The 19,505-nt window shown below is 47.2% G+C and overlaps 1 protein-coding gene across 2 annotated transcripts in view; it reads right to left on the reverse strand.

Annotated features, from left to right (window-relative positions):
• Window positions 1-19,505, reverse strand: part of LOC147708035 (adenylosuccinate synthetase isozyme 2) — a 421,010-nt gene that overhangs the window by 139,755 nt on the left and 261,750 nt on the right. For both annotated transcript variants that reach the window (XM_086926842.1, XM_086926843.1), the window contains exon 4: window positions 5,524-5,574. In XM_086926842.1, coding sequence (XP_086782968.1) covers window positions 5,524-5,574 — 51 coding nt within the window. The remainder of the gene's footprint in view (window positions 1-5,523; window positions 5,575-19,505) is intronic.

The raw sequence follows: 19,505 nt of genomic DNA on the forward strand, positions 1-19,505 counted from the left end.
TGGGATCGTGGCTCGCAATGCCGAACGAAGTATCATAAGAAGAAATCTATCCATAAATGTAGTGTCGGGGAATAGGGATACATTATCAGGCTCGAAGATATGGCCATCCAGATACAGATCGCCCACCTTAACAATGTTAAATTTAGCACCTGTCCTTTGTACAAGTTTTTCGCCTGTGATAGGTATCCACTTGGCGTTTGGTAGCGGAAGGGCAGAAGAGTAGAGCAGCGGAGTGTTCGTAATGTGTCTCAGTTTAACCCATGCTCAACTTGTGGTTGAGGCAGGTTGAATGTTATTGGGATCTTTGGGGAATCCCTGTGAGAGTACGGTTGCCAAAGTGTTCGGGAGAACCAGATCAGATTCCGGGCGTAGAAAAGGGATCCTAGCATCCGGATGGTAACATGCCTGTGCGAAACTGCACTGAGCGGCTAAATAATACAATTGTAGATCAGGGACCCCGTACCCACCTCTATCGCAGGGCAGCATCATGACTTGTCAGGGTACCCTGGCACTTTTATTACCCCATACCAATCTAATTAAGTGGGAGCGAATAGTTGAAAAAAAACTGTTTGTGAGCGGGATCGGAATGTTCTGGAATAAATACAGAAATTTGGGCAGCACGATCATCTGGATGAGGGCCACCTGCCCTGCCATTGAAAGTGGGATTTTAAGCCATTTATCGATTTGCGCCTGTGAGGAGGACCCGGGGCTTACCCGTAAAGTAGTGGATGGAGACTCCCGAACACAGGAACCAACACGGACAAGGCAGATGGGACTTCCACCATGCTCTCCTATGTTTACACAGGAACGCGACCGGCGGTGTGACCCGGAAGTGGATTGGACGTCAACAGGAAGCGGCGGACGAGAACCAATGAAAGAGCGGAGGTCAAGGGCAGGAGGTAGTCGGTGGCGCGGAGGAAGAGAGGAGACGCCGAGAAGACGCGGGACCCGATACTTCCAACGTCCGAACGACTGAAGACCCGGGAGAGCGGAGAGAAGACGCCGGACCCGAGAGGCTGGACGCCGGAACACCAGGCAGCCAGGAAGGAGACGAGAGCTGGTGTGAAGACTGGTGGTGCCCGTAGGAGGCTGTGGAGCGGCCGCAACTCGGCGGGGGATGTGAGTAATCCTGTTCTACGGGTTATTTGATAGTGGGAGGGAAGCGGGAGGAGGTGTCGGGTGGGATTAGAAGCGGGAGTCAAATGTATGGAGTTATGCTGCATGTCCCGTAAGTCTGCCTGATGCTATGCTTCTTTAGTGCTGCATGTCCCATTAAGTCCACTATCGACCGCCTGACTGATTGTTGAATTCCTTCGATATAGCCTACATTGTTCTATGGTTGTGGATTACTGGCTATATGACCTATCGGTTCTTTAACACGATATTCGACCTCAATCCTCACTTCTCCGTCGTCACCTTCTTGATCTCCTAACCCTCCTGAAACCTTTGGGCTCCCAGGAACTTTCTTTTTCCTTCTCAACCCCCCCCGACCCCCCTGCACGAGTTAGCTTAGTAGAGTGCACACCGGTGTGGTGTAGGAAGACAGGAATCGAAGTTAAAAACAGAAACATTACGGTTCCCTTCTTTATCTCATTCCCCTCCTATGAGCCTCCGGGAAGATCACCGTTGTGACCAGGAGAAAGAAAGCAAGACCTCAAGCTCATCGGCAGAGTCATCCGAAGAGGAAGACGCCAAGGAACCAATTCACCCTCCAACCCTACCTTCATCTGTTCTCAATAAATCATTTACTTTAAAACCACTTCTCAAGCCTCCACGCTTGTATATCAAACCTGCCCTCCCACAGCGCCTCTAATTTGGAAATTGCTGTCCCGTAATTACGTTGGATGATCTGTTCAGTCTCTAACATCACGTGCTTACCCAGATATTTCACCGATTCTGTGCACCATTCTAATGGGAACTCTAGGTCCCATTTGACTGTACTCGTTGTAAGGGGGAAAATCACTGATTTGTGCCAATTGATGACCAGACCAGAAAATGTTCAGAAGTGGAGTATTTTTCCGGACAAGGGGATCCAAATTTACCTGGGGGTTGCGAATGTATAATATGGTGTCATCTGCATATAACAATACTAATAGCGGGCCTGTGTTGAACTGCAAACCTCTGTGGAGGTGTTTCTCCTGAAAATGTCTTATCAGTGGATCCATAGCTAGAATAAATAGTAACAGCGATAATGGGCAACCCTGCCTCGTGAGAGGGAGAAGGGTGCCGATAATGTACCATTCAATCGGAGCCTGGCAGTAGGTTTACTGTATAACAAGGCTACGGTGGCAATGAATCCACCTGGCATACCCATTCGTTGCTTGGTGGATAAAATAAAAGGCCACTCCAGGGAGTCAAAGGCTTTTTCTGTGTCTAAAAGGATCGCCGCTGCGGGGACTTCAGGGTATTCTATGCAGGGTATTGAATAAAGTGCGGAGGTTGAAAGCTGTGGAGCGATGAGGGATGAAACCTGATTGGGCCGGGGAAATTATAGATACCATCAGGAGGGAGAGACGACATGCGAGAGCCTTGGCTCAAAGACACAGGCCCGCCCATTTACCTCCACCCGCATCCAGGCAGGGTATAGCATTCCGTATTTCAGTCCTAGATTCCGGAGTGTTGCCTTGACTCCCAGATTTTTCCGCCGGGCTTCCTGGACCATGATGGTAAAATCAGGGTATAGTGATAACTTAGAGCCCTGCCACAAGATTTCGACCCTCTCGCGTGATAGATATAGGGCAGTGTCTCGGTCTCTGAAGTTCCTTATGCGGACAATGATGGGCAGAGGTGTGCATGCTGGATTGGGTCTGGGGCCCAGTGACCTATGGGCATGTTCTATTACAAAGCCCGGAGTGAAGGAATCTCTCCCAAACACATCTATCAATATCGTCTCCACCAAAGTGTCTATGCGTCCAGCAGCTGTAGATTTGGAAACCCCCAAAAGTTGTTTCGGCGACTGCGCATTTCCAAGTCCTCATTCTTTATTGCAACGACTTCAAGGATACGTTCCATGCGGTCCAGCCTCTTCAGTGACTGTGCCATGCCATCTTCCAAATCCAAGGTGCGAGACTCCATCACATTGAGGCGCCTGTCATGCACTTGGAACTTTGTCCCCAGCTCCGCAATATGCTTGTCCAGTGTATCAAATCGCACGTTCAATGCTTTGAACCCCGCCCTCATCTCCTGCAGGTGCAGACCCAACTGGCCAGTGCCTTCCTCGGACGTAGGAGCCGTCTGACCACCCTCTGCCATGTCGCTGGGTTGATAGTGGGCGGCCTCTGTAACCTTTTCAAAAGGGAGCAGGCGTTGTTTGGGGTCCTTGCGGCCCAAGCCCCAGTTGAGCCGAAGGATCAAGAATAAGGACCCTGAGTTAAGGCCCTCGACTATGACAGAGGGGTGAATGCGACAAAATGGAGTGTCAGTTGACAGGTTAACAGTGCAGTGGCTCACTCTAGGGACATGCTGATAATCCCCCGGTGTGTTAGTTAGCTCGGTGTCAGGGGAGGGTTCCTGAGGTTATGGGGGTTCGCAGGTGAAGTGGCTGAAACTGCGTCTATGTGGTCTGCGCAGTTATAGGGCGATGATCTGCTGGGGTAGTGGCTTCCAGCGAAGTTCTTGTGGGGCAGTTGCGCTTTGGTAGATTCTTAATTATGAGCCGGTCCTATTGTGCACTCCCTGCCAAAGATTTCCAAGGCAGGGGGCCCAGCCGGGCCAATATCAGGCAGGAGAAGGGGGAATGCTAGGGGCCGCATCCAGGCGCTGGCTCAAGGCAGTCGCTGTGACCCAAAGAGTACCAGTCAGGCAGCTGTAAGTGAGGCCGGAGCCTATATTGAAGGGTGCGAGCAGGCCCGGTCCACGGCTCGCTCTGGTACTCGCGCCTGAGGGGAAAACACAACGCTCACCGAGCGTGAGGCCAAACGGACTCCCCACCAGAGAAGCTCCGAGTTGCCTACCGTGTAGCTGCCCAGCGCCTCGGAACAGGACCCACCACTCACTACATCTGTTGTGGCCGGGGTTGAACACCGCTCGTCCTCTCCGCTGCAGCTCCCGGAGTCTGAATGCCGCGTACGTGCCATTATCTTGGATATCGCTCCGGCCGAGTGTTCAGTCAATTCTGACCGATCCGCTGCACATAGTCACCCCAATTAGGCACTGCTGATTCCTGCACTCCTCAGCATCGCTCTCCAGCCCATTACATTTCTGTGGGCCGTGCTGGAATCAGGGAAAAGATCAAAGCGCCACTATGGCCGGGAAAGCTTCAGCGCAGTGCGGCCATCTTGGCTCTCGAATTGGCCACGCCCCCCAAGCATGCATATTTAAGAACTGTCATGGCGCAATTATGTAAAGTGAATCCCCCTGAAGAAGAGGCATCCCCGCCTCGAAACACGTTGGGAGATCCTATGTGTAGCGGGATGTTGCAGTGGCTTGAAAAAGGAAGGCAGGATAGCAGGCAGGCTCGTCGAGGGCCCACTTTAAAGCTACGGGCATTTGGTGGTTATATATATATTTTTTTTCACTATGGAAAAAACCAAGGGCTAAAGTAGTTGTACATAAGAAAGACAGTAGGATTTTACTTTATGTTAAAAAAAACCTACGATATTCACTGAAAAAACACAAAGGTTAAAGCGGATTTATAAGAAGGCTTTCTAATAATAAAAAAATAACTAACGTTTTAAAAACAAAGAAAGCACTGAGATTCACCAGCTGAATGTAACTGACCTAAGTATAACTTGCACCTCTATGATGTACTGCTTATGACCTCATATTACATCTCTGATGGCATATCAGATATATGCAAGCTATACATAGGTCATATATAACTGAATTTTAGTCTTTTTTTTTTGTTTGTTTTATGGGTTTTTAAAAAAAAAAATTCTCAGTGACAATATCCTTATGGATACATCTATGTTCGGGTGTCTTTATTGTATAAATGTATTAGTATACAAGATTTCACAGACAATTGTCTAAAATAGATAATATTTCACGAGCCTCTGGGGCATATGGATTTCATCATAATAATGAAAGCCCCAAACCGCTCTGTGATGCTTTAACATGGTCAAGGACTCGAGGATCATGTGGCAAGGAGAAACACATTATGGGGCAAAGTTATCTAAATTACGTGGCAAACAAAAACTAATTATGTGGCAAATCCGCCGGCTCTCATGACTGTCCATTGTTTCATGAACAATTTATCGATGATGTGTGAATACTGGTAGCTGTAGTTTGAAAAAAATAGACTTTTCACACTAACTACCCCCAAAACTGCACACATTTAAGAAGTCCCAACATTTACGGCTCAATGTAACAGGAAAGCCTTTTCTATTTAAGATGTGGAAGTAAATTATGCTCGTTTTGAAGGCGCTACATTTGTCTAACATATTTCGCACATACTTCTGGGTTAACAGGAATGGACACCAACATGAGTCCAGAAGAAACAAACAACTTCCAATAACAAACCAAACAATTTCCATGAGGCAAAATGTAAATGCATAAGTATAATATTTATTTAAAAAACAAACTTACCAATATGGGCTCTGTCCGAAATTATTAGCCTCTTCTCCCAACCTTCCAGACCTAAAACGGCATGAAGAGTAAAACGTTTTATTACAGCACACATTCATAATTCATTAGTTCTCCCTACGAGGACTCACTTCAACTTTCCTAAAAGTGTACATGAGGGTACAGGTAATAAATGGTGGAGAGGAAAATGCGGCCTTAACACTGCTACGTTATGACTGTCAAAATATACAATTTTTATGTCGAGTCTGGGCAGCGCATGCACTGCTCTGCGAGCCACGCTGTAATGGAGTATGGACCTGAAGCCCGCCCACTCTTTGCCCATATCTGTCATTGGCTGTGTCATTGTCCTTCGTAAATACTGGCTTCTGATTTGTTATTAGGCTGGTTAGTCCCTCCTTGGTACCGCCTTGTCTTCATTTGTAACCTCCCATGAGGACTGGCCCTTTTACTTTGGTTGTTACACAGTACGTCTTTTTTAGTCTGTAAGCACTATTTTCTTTATTGTGTTTCTCCTACTACAGGCACTACATACTTTCCTGCACTATTCAGCGTGCTATGCGTGCTTTTACAAAAAAAAAGCGGCTACAAAAAAAAGCATTTGTTTACCAACTTGACAAACAAATTCTTTTTTGGGTAAAAGCGCCCCATACCCATACTGCGCTTTCACTTTAATAGCGGCCGCGGACCTTACTTTAGACACAGCTCGTCTAAAGAAAGCGGTCTGGCCTCTATTAACGTGAAAGCGCAGCATGAGACACTTGTAAACAAAAACCATTTGCAATGCAACAGGTCTTGCATTTTAGAAACTTTGACATATTGGTATTGTGAATGATAATTCCTTTTATTATTGCAGTTTTTTAAAAACACAAATAAAAGGCATTATTATTTACAATGCCAATAGTTCAAAATCTGGCACTTGCGAGACCTATTGCATTGGAAATGCTGGTTTATTATATTATCTAACTTGCATACAATTGGCCCTTGTAATTTATATTTATATAGCGCATCATCACCAACAGTCTCTAAGCGCTTGCTTTGGGAACCCGTCCTGGTTTTTCCCTGTGAGATAACCCGTACTGGGCACCCCCAAGGTGAAAGCCAGGCATCCCGCCGCGGGGGCCATAGTGGAGATTAAGCAAGCTATTGCCCGGATTTGCAGAGTGTGAACCCGTGATTCGAGCAGGCACCGAAGCGAGAATTATCGAGTCCGCGGACATTTTGGTCTCAAGACCCTGCCGCGTCGGGAATTGAACCCTGGTCCCGGGTCTGACCTCTGCTTCATGGTCTGCCTCTTCTAACCATTGAGCCACATTTCTCCACTCCCTTGCAAAAGGTTCTGCGTAAAAATTGGCACCAGTTGCATTTCAATAAGGAGCAACAGAAGAAATAAACAATCAGGTCGCCCTCCACTCTATTAAGTCAAAATATGTAAAAGACCTGATTGCACTTAAAACACCCACCAAGGTCCGATGATCCTGCGAGCAGCATAACAGTATCCCTGTTCAGATGCTGGCTTCCCAAAAATGCCAATCAAATCTGGATCCGGGTGTACAAGTCTCATTGTTCGTCAAAATGTGAGCCATCTTGTTAAAGTAATCAAGAAAAAAATGTTTGCAAGGTAAGAAAGAACCTCACGTAAGCATCACCAAGGGAGCTGCTGGTTGGTACAAGTCAAGTTAAGTCAAGTCAAAAATTTGTATAGCGCACTACTCACCCAGAGGGTCTCAAGGCGCTTGAGGGAGGGGGTTCATTACTGATCAAACAACCAAGTCTTGAGTTGCTTTCTGAAGGAGAGGTGGTTCTGTGTAAGGCGGAGGTGGGTGGGGAGGGAGTTCCAGGTTTTGGCCGCTAAGTAGGAGAAGGATCTTCCTCCCATGGTGGCTCTCCGGATGCGTGGAATCGCGGCGAGGGCTTGGTTGGACGATCGTAGTTGACGGGTAGGGGTGTAAAAGGTCAGGCGGGTGTTGAGGTAACTTGGTCCTAGGTCGTGGAGGGCCTTGTGTGCGTGGGTGAGGAGATGGAACGTGATTCTCTTGTTGACGGGGAGCCAGTGTAGGTCTATCAGGTGGCCGGATATGTTGTTGTGGCGGGGTATGTCTAGGATGAGTCGAGCGGAGGCGTTCTGAATGCGTTGAAGTCTTTTCTGCAATTTGGCAGTGGTTCCGGCGTAGAGGGTGTTTCCGTAGTCCAGTCGGCTTGTGACAAGTGCTTGGGTGACCGTCTTCCTTGTTTCGGTGAGGATCCATCGAAAGATCTTTCGGAGCATGCGTAGGATGTTAAAACATGATGATGATACGGCGTTGACTTGTCTGGTCATCGAGAGGGAGGAGTCTAGGATGAATCCCAAGTTGCGAGCATGGTCCGTTGGTTTGGGTGCGTTGCCTAGGGCCGGGGCCCACCAGGAGTCGTCCGAGGCAGAGGGGGATGACCCTAGGATGAGGACTTCCGTCTTGTCTGAATTCAGTTTTAGGCGGCTGTTCTTCATCCACTCGGCTACGTCTTTCATCCCTTCGTGTAGGTTGGTTTTGGTGGTGTTTGGGTCTTTGGTGAGGGAGAGGATCAACTGTGTCATCAGCGTAGGAGATGATGTTGAGGTTGTGTTGGCGTGCGATGGATGCGAGAGGACTCATGTAGACGTTGAAGAGGGTGGGGCTGAGCGAAGATCCTTGTGGTACGCCACAGATGACTTTGGTGGCCTCTGATCTGAAAGGGGGGAGGCGAACTCTCTGGGTTCTTCCGGCGAGGAACGAGATGATCCAATCCAATGCTTTATCTTGTATTCCAACGTTGCTGAGGCGTTGTACAAGGGTACAGTGGCAGAAAGTGTTGAACGCTGCGGAGAGGTCCAGGAGGATGAGGGCCGCTGTTTCCCCGTTGTCGAGCAGAGTCCGGATGCCGTCTGTGGCTGCGATGAGGGCGGTCTCGGTGCTGTGATCGGCTCGGAAGCCGGACTGTGAAGGGGGTCGAGGGAGCCGTTAGACTCAAGAAAGGCGGCAAGCTGACTGTTGACGGTCTTTTCTATGACTTTGGCGGGGAATGGGAGGAGCGAGATGGGACGGTAGTTCTTAAGTTCGGTGGGGTCACCTGTAGGTTTTTTCAGGAGGGCACTGAGTTTGGCATGTTTCCAGCTTTCTGGGAAGGTAGCGGTGTTGAGGGAGCAGTTGATGTCCCGGAGTTGGGGTGCGATGACTGAGTCGGCATTGTTGAAGATGTGATGGGGGCATGGGTCGGTTGGTGATCCGGAGTGGATGGAGTTCATCAAGCGGATGGTGTCTTCGGTGCGGATCGGGGTCAAGGCGCGAAGGGTGGTGGTGGGGGGCTTCAATTCAGTGGTGAGGGGAGTGGACTGGTCGCTGAAGCTGTTGTGTATGTCAGCGATCTTGCTGTGGAAGAATGAGGCTAGAGAGTCGCAGAGGTCTTGAGAGGGAGGGATGTCGTTGTTGCCGGCGCTAGGATTGGTGAGTTCTTTGACAATGCTGAAGAGTTCCTTGCTGTTGTGGGCGTTGTTGTCTAGTCGATCCTTCAAATACTGATTTCTTGGCGGTGCGGATCAGCTGGTGGTGTTTGCGGGTGGCGTTCTTGAGGGCGGTCATGTTGTCTGTGGTTGGATTTCTTCGCCAGGTTTTCTCGAGGGTGCGGCAGTTCTTTTTGGAGTTCTTGAGGTTGTCAGCGAACCAGGAGGCTTTTTTGCTTCCGGGCTTGTTGGGATGGTTTTTCATGAGTGCTAATTCGTCAGCGCAGTGGGTGATCCACTGTGCGAGATTGATGGCTGCTTGATTTGGGTCCGTTGATCTGGCGGGAGGGTTTTGGTTCAGTGATGTGGTGAGCTGGTCGGTGGTAATTTTGTTCCAGCTTTTGCGGGGAGCTTGTTGCGGGTGGTGGTGGGTCATGGTCTTTCTGAAGCTGAAGTGGACGCAGCTGTGGTCTGTCCAGTGAAGTCCCGTGGCGTGATTGAATGAGTTGTGCTTGCTGGAGGAGAAGATTGGGTCGAGTGTGTGTCCGGCATAGTGGGTGGGGGTATTCACCAGTTGTTTGAGTCCGAGATTGGCGAGGTTGTCCAGCAGGGTGGTGGTGTTGTTGTCGTTGCTATTCTCAAGGTGGAAGTTGAGGTCCCCTAGGAGAATGTAGTCATTGGAGGGGAGGGCGTGTGGGCTGACAAATTCAGTGATGTCTTAGCTGAATTGATTGCGGGCTCCTGGAGGTCTGTAGATGAGGGTGCCTCTGAGTGTGGTCTTGGGATCAGTGTGTATCTGGAAGTGGAGGTGTTCAGTGGCTATGAGGGTGTCTTCGGAGCTGGTCGAGATGCGAATGGTGTTCCTGTGGATGATGGCGATGCCTCCTCCTGTTTGGTTGATGCGGTCCTTTCAGATAATCTTGTATACGCCCGGGATGGCTATGGCGATGTTGGGTGCTGATGAGGCGTTCATTCAGGTTTCCGTGATAAAGGCGACGTCCGGCAATGTGGTGTCGAGTAGGTTCCATAGTTCCACGGCGTGTCTGTGGACGGAGCGGGTGTTAACCAGGATGCCCTTCAGGTGGTTGTTGTCGGAGCTCTGTTTGGCGTTTGTGGATGTAGTGTGGGTCCTGATGCAGCAGAACATGCATGATTGGCAGGTGAAGGGACCGTGGGTGCGTCCTGGGGCGGCTTGGTGGCAGTCGGGGAGTCGGCCAGTATTGAGTGCAGTGAGAGTGTCGGCGTCGTAAGTTCGGCGTGAGGAGTGGCCTTTGCGAGGTCCAGGGGTTTTGGCGCTGGGCGCGGTCCAGGCGTAGACGGGCTTACCTTTGGCGAGCTTAGGGCGCGTCCGCTGCGTGTGACCGCTGCGCGTAAGTGTATCTGTCATAAGTGGAGAGTGGAGGGGTGCGGAGCGAGGGAGGAGCAGCTGGGGAGCGGGGTGGCGAGTGGGGAGGGGATCGATTGTAGATGCTGTAGGGAGCGGGGGTGGGGCCGCGGGGGATCAGCGGCAGGGAACGGGGAGGAGAGACGGGCTGGGACAACAAAATGGCACCAAACAACAACAAAGCAATGCAGGGTGAGATCGGGGCACAGTCTGGCACAGATACTAATGAAGGCAGCAAATAAGATACCACGCGAAGCACAGTCTGGCACAGAAACTAATTACAGCAGCAAATACGATACCACACCAAGCAGGGCAAGATATGCAAGAGAAAGCACAAACAAGTGCTAGTGTCATGTTATGCTCACATGACCCCGTAGTGAAAAAAGAGCACAATTTGCTTCTCCAAGCTAAAATGAGTTGTAACTCGCTCGCACATAAATGTACTTTATTGGGTGTCATGAGCACACTCAGATTAAAACGAACTGTATGCTTCAGACCATTTCATTTAGGAAAAGCCAACATGTTTCATTGCCAGTACCTTGCGACAATTTCGTCAACGCTTTGGGGACCGGTCTTCACCTCACTTGTTCTTCAAGCTTAACCAGGTGGTTGCTATCTGGATTCATACCAGCAACGCACCTCCTGGGGACTGTTCCCACTTTTTAGCCACACAACACCTGTAAATAGTCACAATTGCTGCTCGTCGACCACTATCTCAGGGCAGGTCCGGCTTGCACTCATAGCTTGGAGGAGCAAATTGTGCTCTTTTTTCACTATGAGGTCCAGGGGGCATAGAATGACACTAGCACTTGTTTGTGCATTCTCTCACATATAATTTCTGTTTCTTTCTTCACCTCTTGAGCATTTTCTTTTTTTTTATAAATCTTTATATTAAGTATCATCAACACAACACATCATGCTTAACTTACTGAGGCGTCAATACCTTTAAACTTGAGCATTATCTTGACACCTATTTACTTTTTTTGTTTTCACGGTCATAAAAGTTGCCAATTATGAAAATGTGAGCAAACTGGGGAGTACCCACAAGCAGCTCCTTTGATGTTGCTAACGTGAGGTACTTTCTGACCTTTAGTCCACCCGGATCCAGCGGCGAGGGGTAGGTGCGAGACGAGGCAACACGGGATGATCAACCAGATGTTGGATGACTAAACCCGCTGTATTACCCGCCGGATAATGTTGTTGTCTGTATACATAACCTTTTAGGTAGATGCAGCCCAACACAGGTATCACTCAGGAAACACTATTTTTCCTGCATACGTATTAAACTTGTATGTATTCCGAATAATAGATACCAATCATACTGACGTAGACAGTTGATAATTTAGTTATACTTGTAGGTCTTGAAGTATCACTAGCCACTGCACTAGAGCAAGAAACATGTCGACCAACTACAGCACACTAATTCATGATTCGTAAATTGGAAGCATAATATTCCAGCGAGTACCGGTTAGTTTTTTTTTTTTAACTAAAGCAGGGGACCTCCAGAATAAAGTCATTCCCGTTACTCCTAGCTTTATTTTAACCCACACATGCACGTCTACGTACTTCTGGCCCCACACCCGCACTTCATCTAAACGGCAGTTGGATAAAATATCTTCGCCAAAGAGCCCCTCTTTGAGGTATCGCCCGTTGGGTATTGCACCGCCGACCCAACGAGGAGCAAGCCCAGATGATGAAGCATGACACCTGAAAGGGTGTGTGAGGGCATTACATCCAACAAAATGGATGCCCAATTGTAGGACTCCATGAGGCCCTATAACATCCTGCCCTCTTTGGAGCTTCGTACATTCCCCATTCTTAGGAACAGCCCAGCCGTTTTTGTAATTACTTTCTGACCTTTCACACATTTTTTTCTTGATTACTTTAACAAGATGGCTCACATTTTGGTAGTTTGACAAACAGTGAGACTTGTACACCCGGATCCGGATTAGTTTGACATTCTTGGGAAGCCAGCATCTGAGCAGGGATACTATTATACTGCTCGCGGGATCTTTGGACCTTGGTGGGCGTTTTAGGTGCAATCAGACCAGTTGTGTTTCACCAATTAAAGGAGAGGAACAAAGGTTATCGTTTTATGAGGCTTACATTCTAGGGTGTTAAAGCATTTTCAAAATGTATGTTTTCAGTTTCTATTGAAATAACTGACTTCATAAAACAGTGTCCCTGAACCAGAGAACCAACTCACGTTCCTGATCAGGTTCACTTTACACACTTTATTAATTACACATTTATGGAAGACGGACTCCGTTTTTTTTTGTTTTTTTTTAAAACTGGCAGGAATCTCTAATCAAGATACTCAAGCAACGCGAAATAAGATTTGCCAGGTTTCATTTAGCAATAAACGACATCCCGCTAAACACACTCATTACTTAAGATTGAATACAAAGAAGAATATTACCATAAACCATCAGTCGTCTTCAAAACCCTGGTTCTACATCCACCTACTGATAGATGCAGGATCTTACAAGAACACTCCTTTAAGCAATGTTAGAGAGAATAAATCACTGAGCTGAGCAACTGGGAAGTCCCCCAGGTGCTGGGGAGCGGTTGCTGCCATTAAATTATTGAAACTGTGTAAACCAGCAAAGTTTGAATATTTTAAGGGGAGGCTGCCGCTGGTGGTAGTTGTAGTTGTTTAGTTAATTCTTCTGATGGTAAGGTCGGACAACCAGGTTAAGAGGAGCAGGACTCTTGGGTGCCAGAGCACTGAATCTAAGCAGGCAGGTAAAGCAGAAAGGGACTCTTAAGCACCATGGAGTGGAGCAAAAAAAAAATCTAAACTTGTGCGTGAAGGGGTGGTGGGGATAGCTTATTTGTGAGGTGTGGGTCACGCATGTGTGTATATGCATACACATGCGCTTGCAGTCGCCCTCTAGTCAGGCAGTGACCCTCCCCGGTGACAACCTAACCTCAACTTTGTATCTCAGGGCTACCTGCTGCATTTTCTTTTCCTCATTTAACCCTACAAACAGGAGCCTTCTTAGGAATGAAGGGGCCCACCACTGCCATGATACAGGCACAGACATATTTTAGGCATACTGGGCATGGTGACGCAATACCTGGTAGAATGGTGGTCATGACAAATGTACTGTGGGCATCTTTGGCTTGATGGTGCCCAGGCCCTGCCAGAACACTATCATGTCCTTCTCATACTGTGGACATATCTTGCATCAGCATTGCAGAAAGATTTAGGAGGGGAAGAGCGTATTTAATCCCCTTTTTAGGTCGAAGCCTGCATTGCAGCGCATGCGCTGTCGCAGGCGAGAGTTCTTGTTAGCAAGAAGGGGCATGAAACCACGCCCCTTCTTACATTGGCCGGCCTCGCCAAACGGATGCCTGCCACTGGATAAAGCCTGTGTTCGGATGATTTGTCCGGATGTGATCCCGCCTTTCGAGGACTGGGTGACGTGACTTATGGTGTGGCAAGCGTATTTTCTAAAATATCGCCATGGCAACCATGAGTCAGGTCACCAGTCCGGGAAGGGCGGGATTTATTATCGCGTTTCCGGTTACTTTTTAAAAATGTTTTTGCGTTTTGGCAGTCATTCCTGCGCGTTCCTCGGTGGTGGAGGAGGTAGGGGAGAGCCGGTGCTGGTTTTATACGAGATGCAAAATCTAATAAAAAGGCCAGCAGCAGCGATATGTACAATCAAAGTGCATATTAACCAACTTCACATTTAAAACCCCAGAATATACATTTCCATTAGCCTTTTAAATTAGAAAGAACTAGCGAGCGAGAAATTCTGCACCTTAGGAAACACGAGAAAACAGAGCAAATGGGGCGTGTTTTTACTAGGCCAACAATGCATCACGCACACTCACGGGAACAGGAGGGTTGGGTGGGGGGGGGATGTTTCCTTTCTAGCCTCTCGGTTGCATTTCAGGAGCAAGGGCCCAGTCAATCTTCGAGTGTTTCAGCCATCGCTAGGCCCCAGCCAGGCAGCTGTGACTGGTTGGGTGTTATTTACTTTAATTCAAAGTGCGGTGCCCGCTTCACGGACATCGCACTGTTTTTTTTATTTATTTACACAAGGACACATTCATGTGCTCCGAAACTAGGACTGCAGGGCACAGGATCGTCAGACATAAGAGGGTCAGGAGCGCCTTATCATACCATACGGAGGATTTCGCTGCTCCTGCACCCGTTCACACCCTACGCACAGTGCTCTAACTTTAACACCATACTCCGCACCAAGCACGAGAGGAGCGAGAAAACGTTAGGAGCTTGCTGGTTCGAATCCGCCGATACCTCAGATCTAGGCGCTCCTCTGGGTAAAAGACGCTCACTCAATTTGTGGAACTTAGATAACACAACATATCACACTATACAGAACACTGCCCTCCTGACACATTCCTGACGCAATCTAATACGCTTTGCTTGCTTGGCTGGTCTGGACGGAATCCACTCGCCAGACCTGCTACTTGCTTTATACTTGCCTGCAAACTGGCATTCCTGCCTCAATGCCCTGCAGCTCCAGCAGTCAGGCAGCAGGACCAGTAGGATCAGCAGGGCGGACTCAACAGTGTGAGTGAGTATGAATAAACGCAGCCGGAAGAAGAGGTGGCGGAGGCAACAACAGGCAGCAAACGGGACGTAAAAAACGCAGACCTCAGGTGCGTCACTTGGGTGCATCAAAGAGAAGTAAGTCTCTGTGGCACAGAGTTGAGTGTGGAAGCGGCAAAAATAGTGTCCACTGCGGCTTGTTTTTTCTTCCACTTTGCTTATCTCAGACACCAGCGCTGGTGAGTCCAGTTTGTAACAACAAACAAGGTGAGAGCTTTAATTGTGTAACTAATACTAATGGATGGATGGATGCTGGTTGAAGATGAGACTAAAAAAAATGTGTCTACAACTGAAGCGTGCCTGCAAAAATGTGTCAGCTTGATTTTATGTTATTCTCTCACAAAGAAGGAAGTAGGCTTCTGTGATTTTTCTGTGTTATCTTAGGGTATCTCGCGGGCATGCTGTGAATGGCTGCTTCTTCTCTCAGTACATGCTGTCTTGCCCTGTTAATGTCTTCCTGTCACTGCTCGTGAAGTTTTCAGTGTTCACCCACCATTCCACCAACAGTGTGCTTTTGTGGTGCTCCCAGCTCTCTCGAACGCTGTTCCGGTTCTCCAGTGCGTCTGAACTAGGCCTTGCGATGGTAGTTCATGGTGTCCGGTCCTGGCCAAAGACTAGTGGGGTGATTTGTGTGCTGGGGCCGTCGTTGGTCGGATGTGAAAAGAACCAGCATTAGTACGGGGGTGATTTGAAATGCTGGATGGACTCTGGGTGTTGTGCAAATCAAAGGCTGTAAACAAAGCTCCCCAGCTGTACGATAAATGTCATTTTATTTGTAACTAATTATTATGACAACAGAGAAGATAAACTAAAACCGTACACACGCTAAAGCGCCACATTACCTAGAATACCTGAATAATGTCTCATATTCTAAGCAGGAGCCTAAGAGGGTCTCTAAGATGAGAGAGAAGGGTGGGAGGAAAGCTTCTCAGCGTTAGCAATGTTCCGAAATGAAGATAGCTGTGTTTATCTTGTAAATGCTTCCTTCACCTGCCCACCTTCAGAGCACTGCGTACGGGGCGTGCCCTGCCACACCTGCCCCATAGGTGTGTGGTGTACAAGCTAACAGCAGCATCTTTGTACCAAATTGTGGAATTTTGCCGGGGTATGTGGATGGGTGTGCAAAATTAAAAAAACTCACATATTAGAATCTTGTAAAAACTTCAGTTTCAATAATTTTTCAAACGTTATCAGCAGGAAGGGTAAACACGAAAATAGCTTTGTAAAACTGTCACAGGAGTAATTGTTTAAAACAAATGCTAATAATGTATTTTGCATAAAAGCTAAAGTTTCGCACGATCCTACATTTAGATATCCCTTTTTATGACGGGAAGATGCTGATGAGCTTGGCGGGGGTTAGCACGGGGTAAAAGACATTATTATTTACAACGCCAATAACTCTAAATTAAGCGAATGCGAGACCTACTGCATTTCCAATGCTTCTTTTAAAATTGGACAGGAAAAACCGTTTGATGCAAGTACAAACGAACCTTGTAGTTTGTAAGTGAATAAAATTAAGTGACACAAAAATACTTCATTTTAAATGCTAATATGATCCACGAGGAGTCCATAATTCTTGTTGTACAAAAGCACTAACGTATTTTTTTTATTGACAAATGCAAAATGTGCCTAAATGTATTTAACTTGTTATATACGTCGGGTATCATGTAGTACGTCTTTACTGTTGCCACAAGAGGGCAGCAAACGGCCGATCTTATTTCAACATGGTTATTCACTTTGCTCTGCTCAGTGAACGCACGAGCTGCGTTACTAAGCCACACGCAAAGATAACAAACCTTGATTAAGCCAGCCGGGTTGAATTTAATATCCTAGAGTAGCCACTTCACTCAATCTACTCTTGTTTTTGCTTCCAATTATGTAATAAGACAAAGTCAACAGTTAAAAACGTTAAAAACCCGCCCTGGAAGAGTCTTAATACCCTCGGTGAAGCAGCGGACACCACTGAACAGACATGTATCATCCACGGCACAAATATATACAAGAAGGCACAAGCAGCTGTTATGCAAATATGAAAACGATTCATAAAGTTACAAAAAACAGATTGCAGATATCAACAAACTACACAGTTACAGCTATATCTATATACGCAGACCACGAAGCAAAGGCACCTAGACGCACAGAACAACAGGCACGGTACCCACACTCATGACATGCACACTGACATGCAGTCACTCATACACAGGCTGAGAGACATGATGGGCTTTAAATGGGCCGAGTCCCGCCGGGGCTCAGCACCAGCAGTTCTTAAAAGCAGTTGCTGAGACGGGTCTCTATAGGGCTCTTCATTTTTGCCTTCACCTCAGGGTGAAACAAAAATCTGAACTCTGGAGCAATAAAACCCTTCACGGCCTGTGATGTAACTTCATGAATAACTGTTTATGGCGCACTGCCCTTTCAAACACAGCAGGCGCAAGCAGCACTGTAACCCACTACGCACCTTCAAAGGCCAACGTGGGCCAAGGGCGCCTCTGCGTCACCGTCATGGAAGCGCACGTGACCTACGCGGCTATGGAAACGGCATCCCGCAGTGAGCTCGGTGACCGCTCGCTGTGCACGTTGGTCATCTTTGTCCCCCCAAAAGCCTCTTATTGAATGTGAGTCGGACTCGTTTGTTCTTTGTAATACTTTCATTTACTATAATATTAGCTCTAACAACAACCCGACTAACAGTACCCGTTATTCTGGTTTACTACTTGACGATTAATACTGGCTGACTAGTTTGACAAAGCTGAAAACGTATTTCTTTATCATTTAATTGCTACTTATTTAGGTATCGTGCAGTTACTTAGCAGCCACCAGAAAACATTCTGAAACAATAAAAAGGAAAGATGAAAGGAAGTTCCGAAAAAGCCGTAGGCAGATTATACACCAGGTGCTTCGGCCACACATCCGGCCGGGTTCATCCACCCAATGTTTCTGCTGGCAATAGCAAGCGTGAAGAATGCTGGTGTTTGGCAAGCCAACTGCCGCAGAGTCCTGGGTCTTCATCAAACCTCCCCCATGTCGACGGAGTTTGAAACTGGTAAAACAAGTATTTCGAGGAAGGGTGCCACTTGTACCTAACATCAGTACTAAACTGCTGCGATGTGTTTGAAACACATCTCTACTGGCGGGCAACATTTTCAAACACGTCCTTTGGGTGTTGCTTACAATTTACAGTAAAGAGCGTGTAACAAGCGTTCACAAAGCCTAGAAGTCTCGCTTGTATAACGTCTGTAACAGACAATAGTGTTCTTTCTTATTTGTTGAAGTTCTAAAATGCTTTTACTTAAAGTGCTTGATCAAAGAGCATTTAGTCAAACAACGTTGTCAAACAACTAGAGTCAGGTGTAAGAGACGGAGGAAAACAAAGGAAAGAGTTCTCAACTGATGGCCCTCCAGGTTTTTTTGTTATTTTTAAAGAGACTTTTGCTTAAGAACACAATGCAAGCAAGCAAAATGAAGAGATGACATGGCCGCAGTTTGAAAATTAAAAGAAATCACAGCAAAATGAACAATGCAAGGTATATTAATTAAAATAATACTATATATTAACCGCCACCACTTACCTCCAGGCACATGCTGGCAAATCTGTGACTGCACAGACAGCTTGAACACTGAAAGCGCATGCTGTACAAATGAAATGCACGGACATTGTAATTAAAGCACTACAGCGCGCAAAGGTGCCTTGTGGGACTTGGAGGCTGGATGATGGACACAGGATCATTCACAATTCATCCGTAATTACCATCTAGGAAGGAGAAGTGAAACTGCAGGCACGGCCCACTGGGGGAGCACTTGCGTACATGTACCTGCAGCAGCTGAGCACGGAGCACCGAGGTGAGGAGCAACGAGTTCAGAGTCCTTCCCCATCCTTCATAATGCCTGCACCAATCGAAGCGGGGCATTTGATTTGAAAACGGACAGCAGATAATCGAGGAGGTGAAAGGCATTTGATAAAGGCATAGGAGCCGAAACCGGTCATGCCGACCCTGCGCTGCTGAAATAAATTGAAGGTTTTCCTGTGACCTGCGTGGGCTGAATTCCTTTTGTAAAGAAGGTTTTGGAAAGATATATATATATATATATATATATATATATATATATATATGTATATATATATATATATATATACATACATACATACATACACACACATACATATTTGTTGACTTTCAAGAAGCACGCCGCACACCAGACCTCGGACAATTAGGTGCTTTATTCAATGCCTAACAGCGAGGACAGCTTACTTAAAATCTTGATTTGTTCTCGCGCATTTCGGCTTCCATCCAGCCTTGATCAAGGGTGAGCCATCCATGTGACTGCCGCGTACCTTCCCGTTTTTTATACGCCCAAATGAGACTAGATATCCATGTAGTCTCACTACTGCAATCCCCAGAATGCACCTGGACAGTCTCTTTATTTATTTACCATTTAACTGCAAGCCGTTTTCCATTGTTACTTCATAAGGGACATTGCAGTCATAACATGTCCTTTCCAAGTACTTTACAAGGCACTGTTATCTTGCTCACAAAAAAGATTTACTACCTCTCTGATGATTA

The sequence above is a fragment of the Lissotriton vulgaris genome, chromosome 6, assembly GCF_964263255.1.
Source record: "Lissotriton vulgaris chromosome 6, aLisVul1.2, whole genome shotgun sequence".
NCBI lineage: Eukaryota > Metazoa > Chordata > Amphibia > Caudata > Salamandridae > Lissotriton > Lissotriton vulgaris.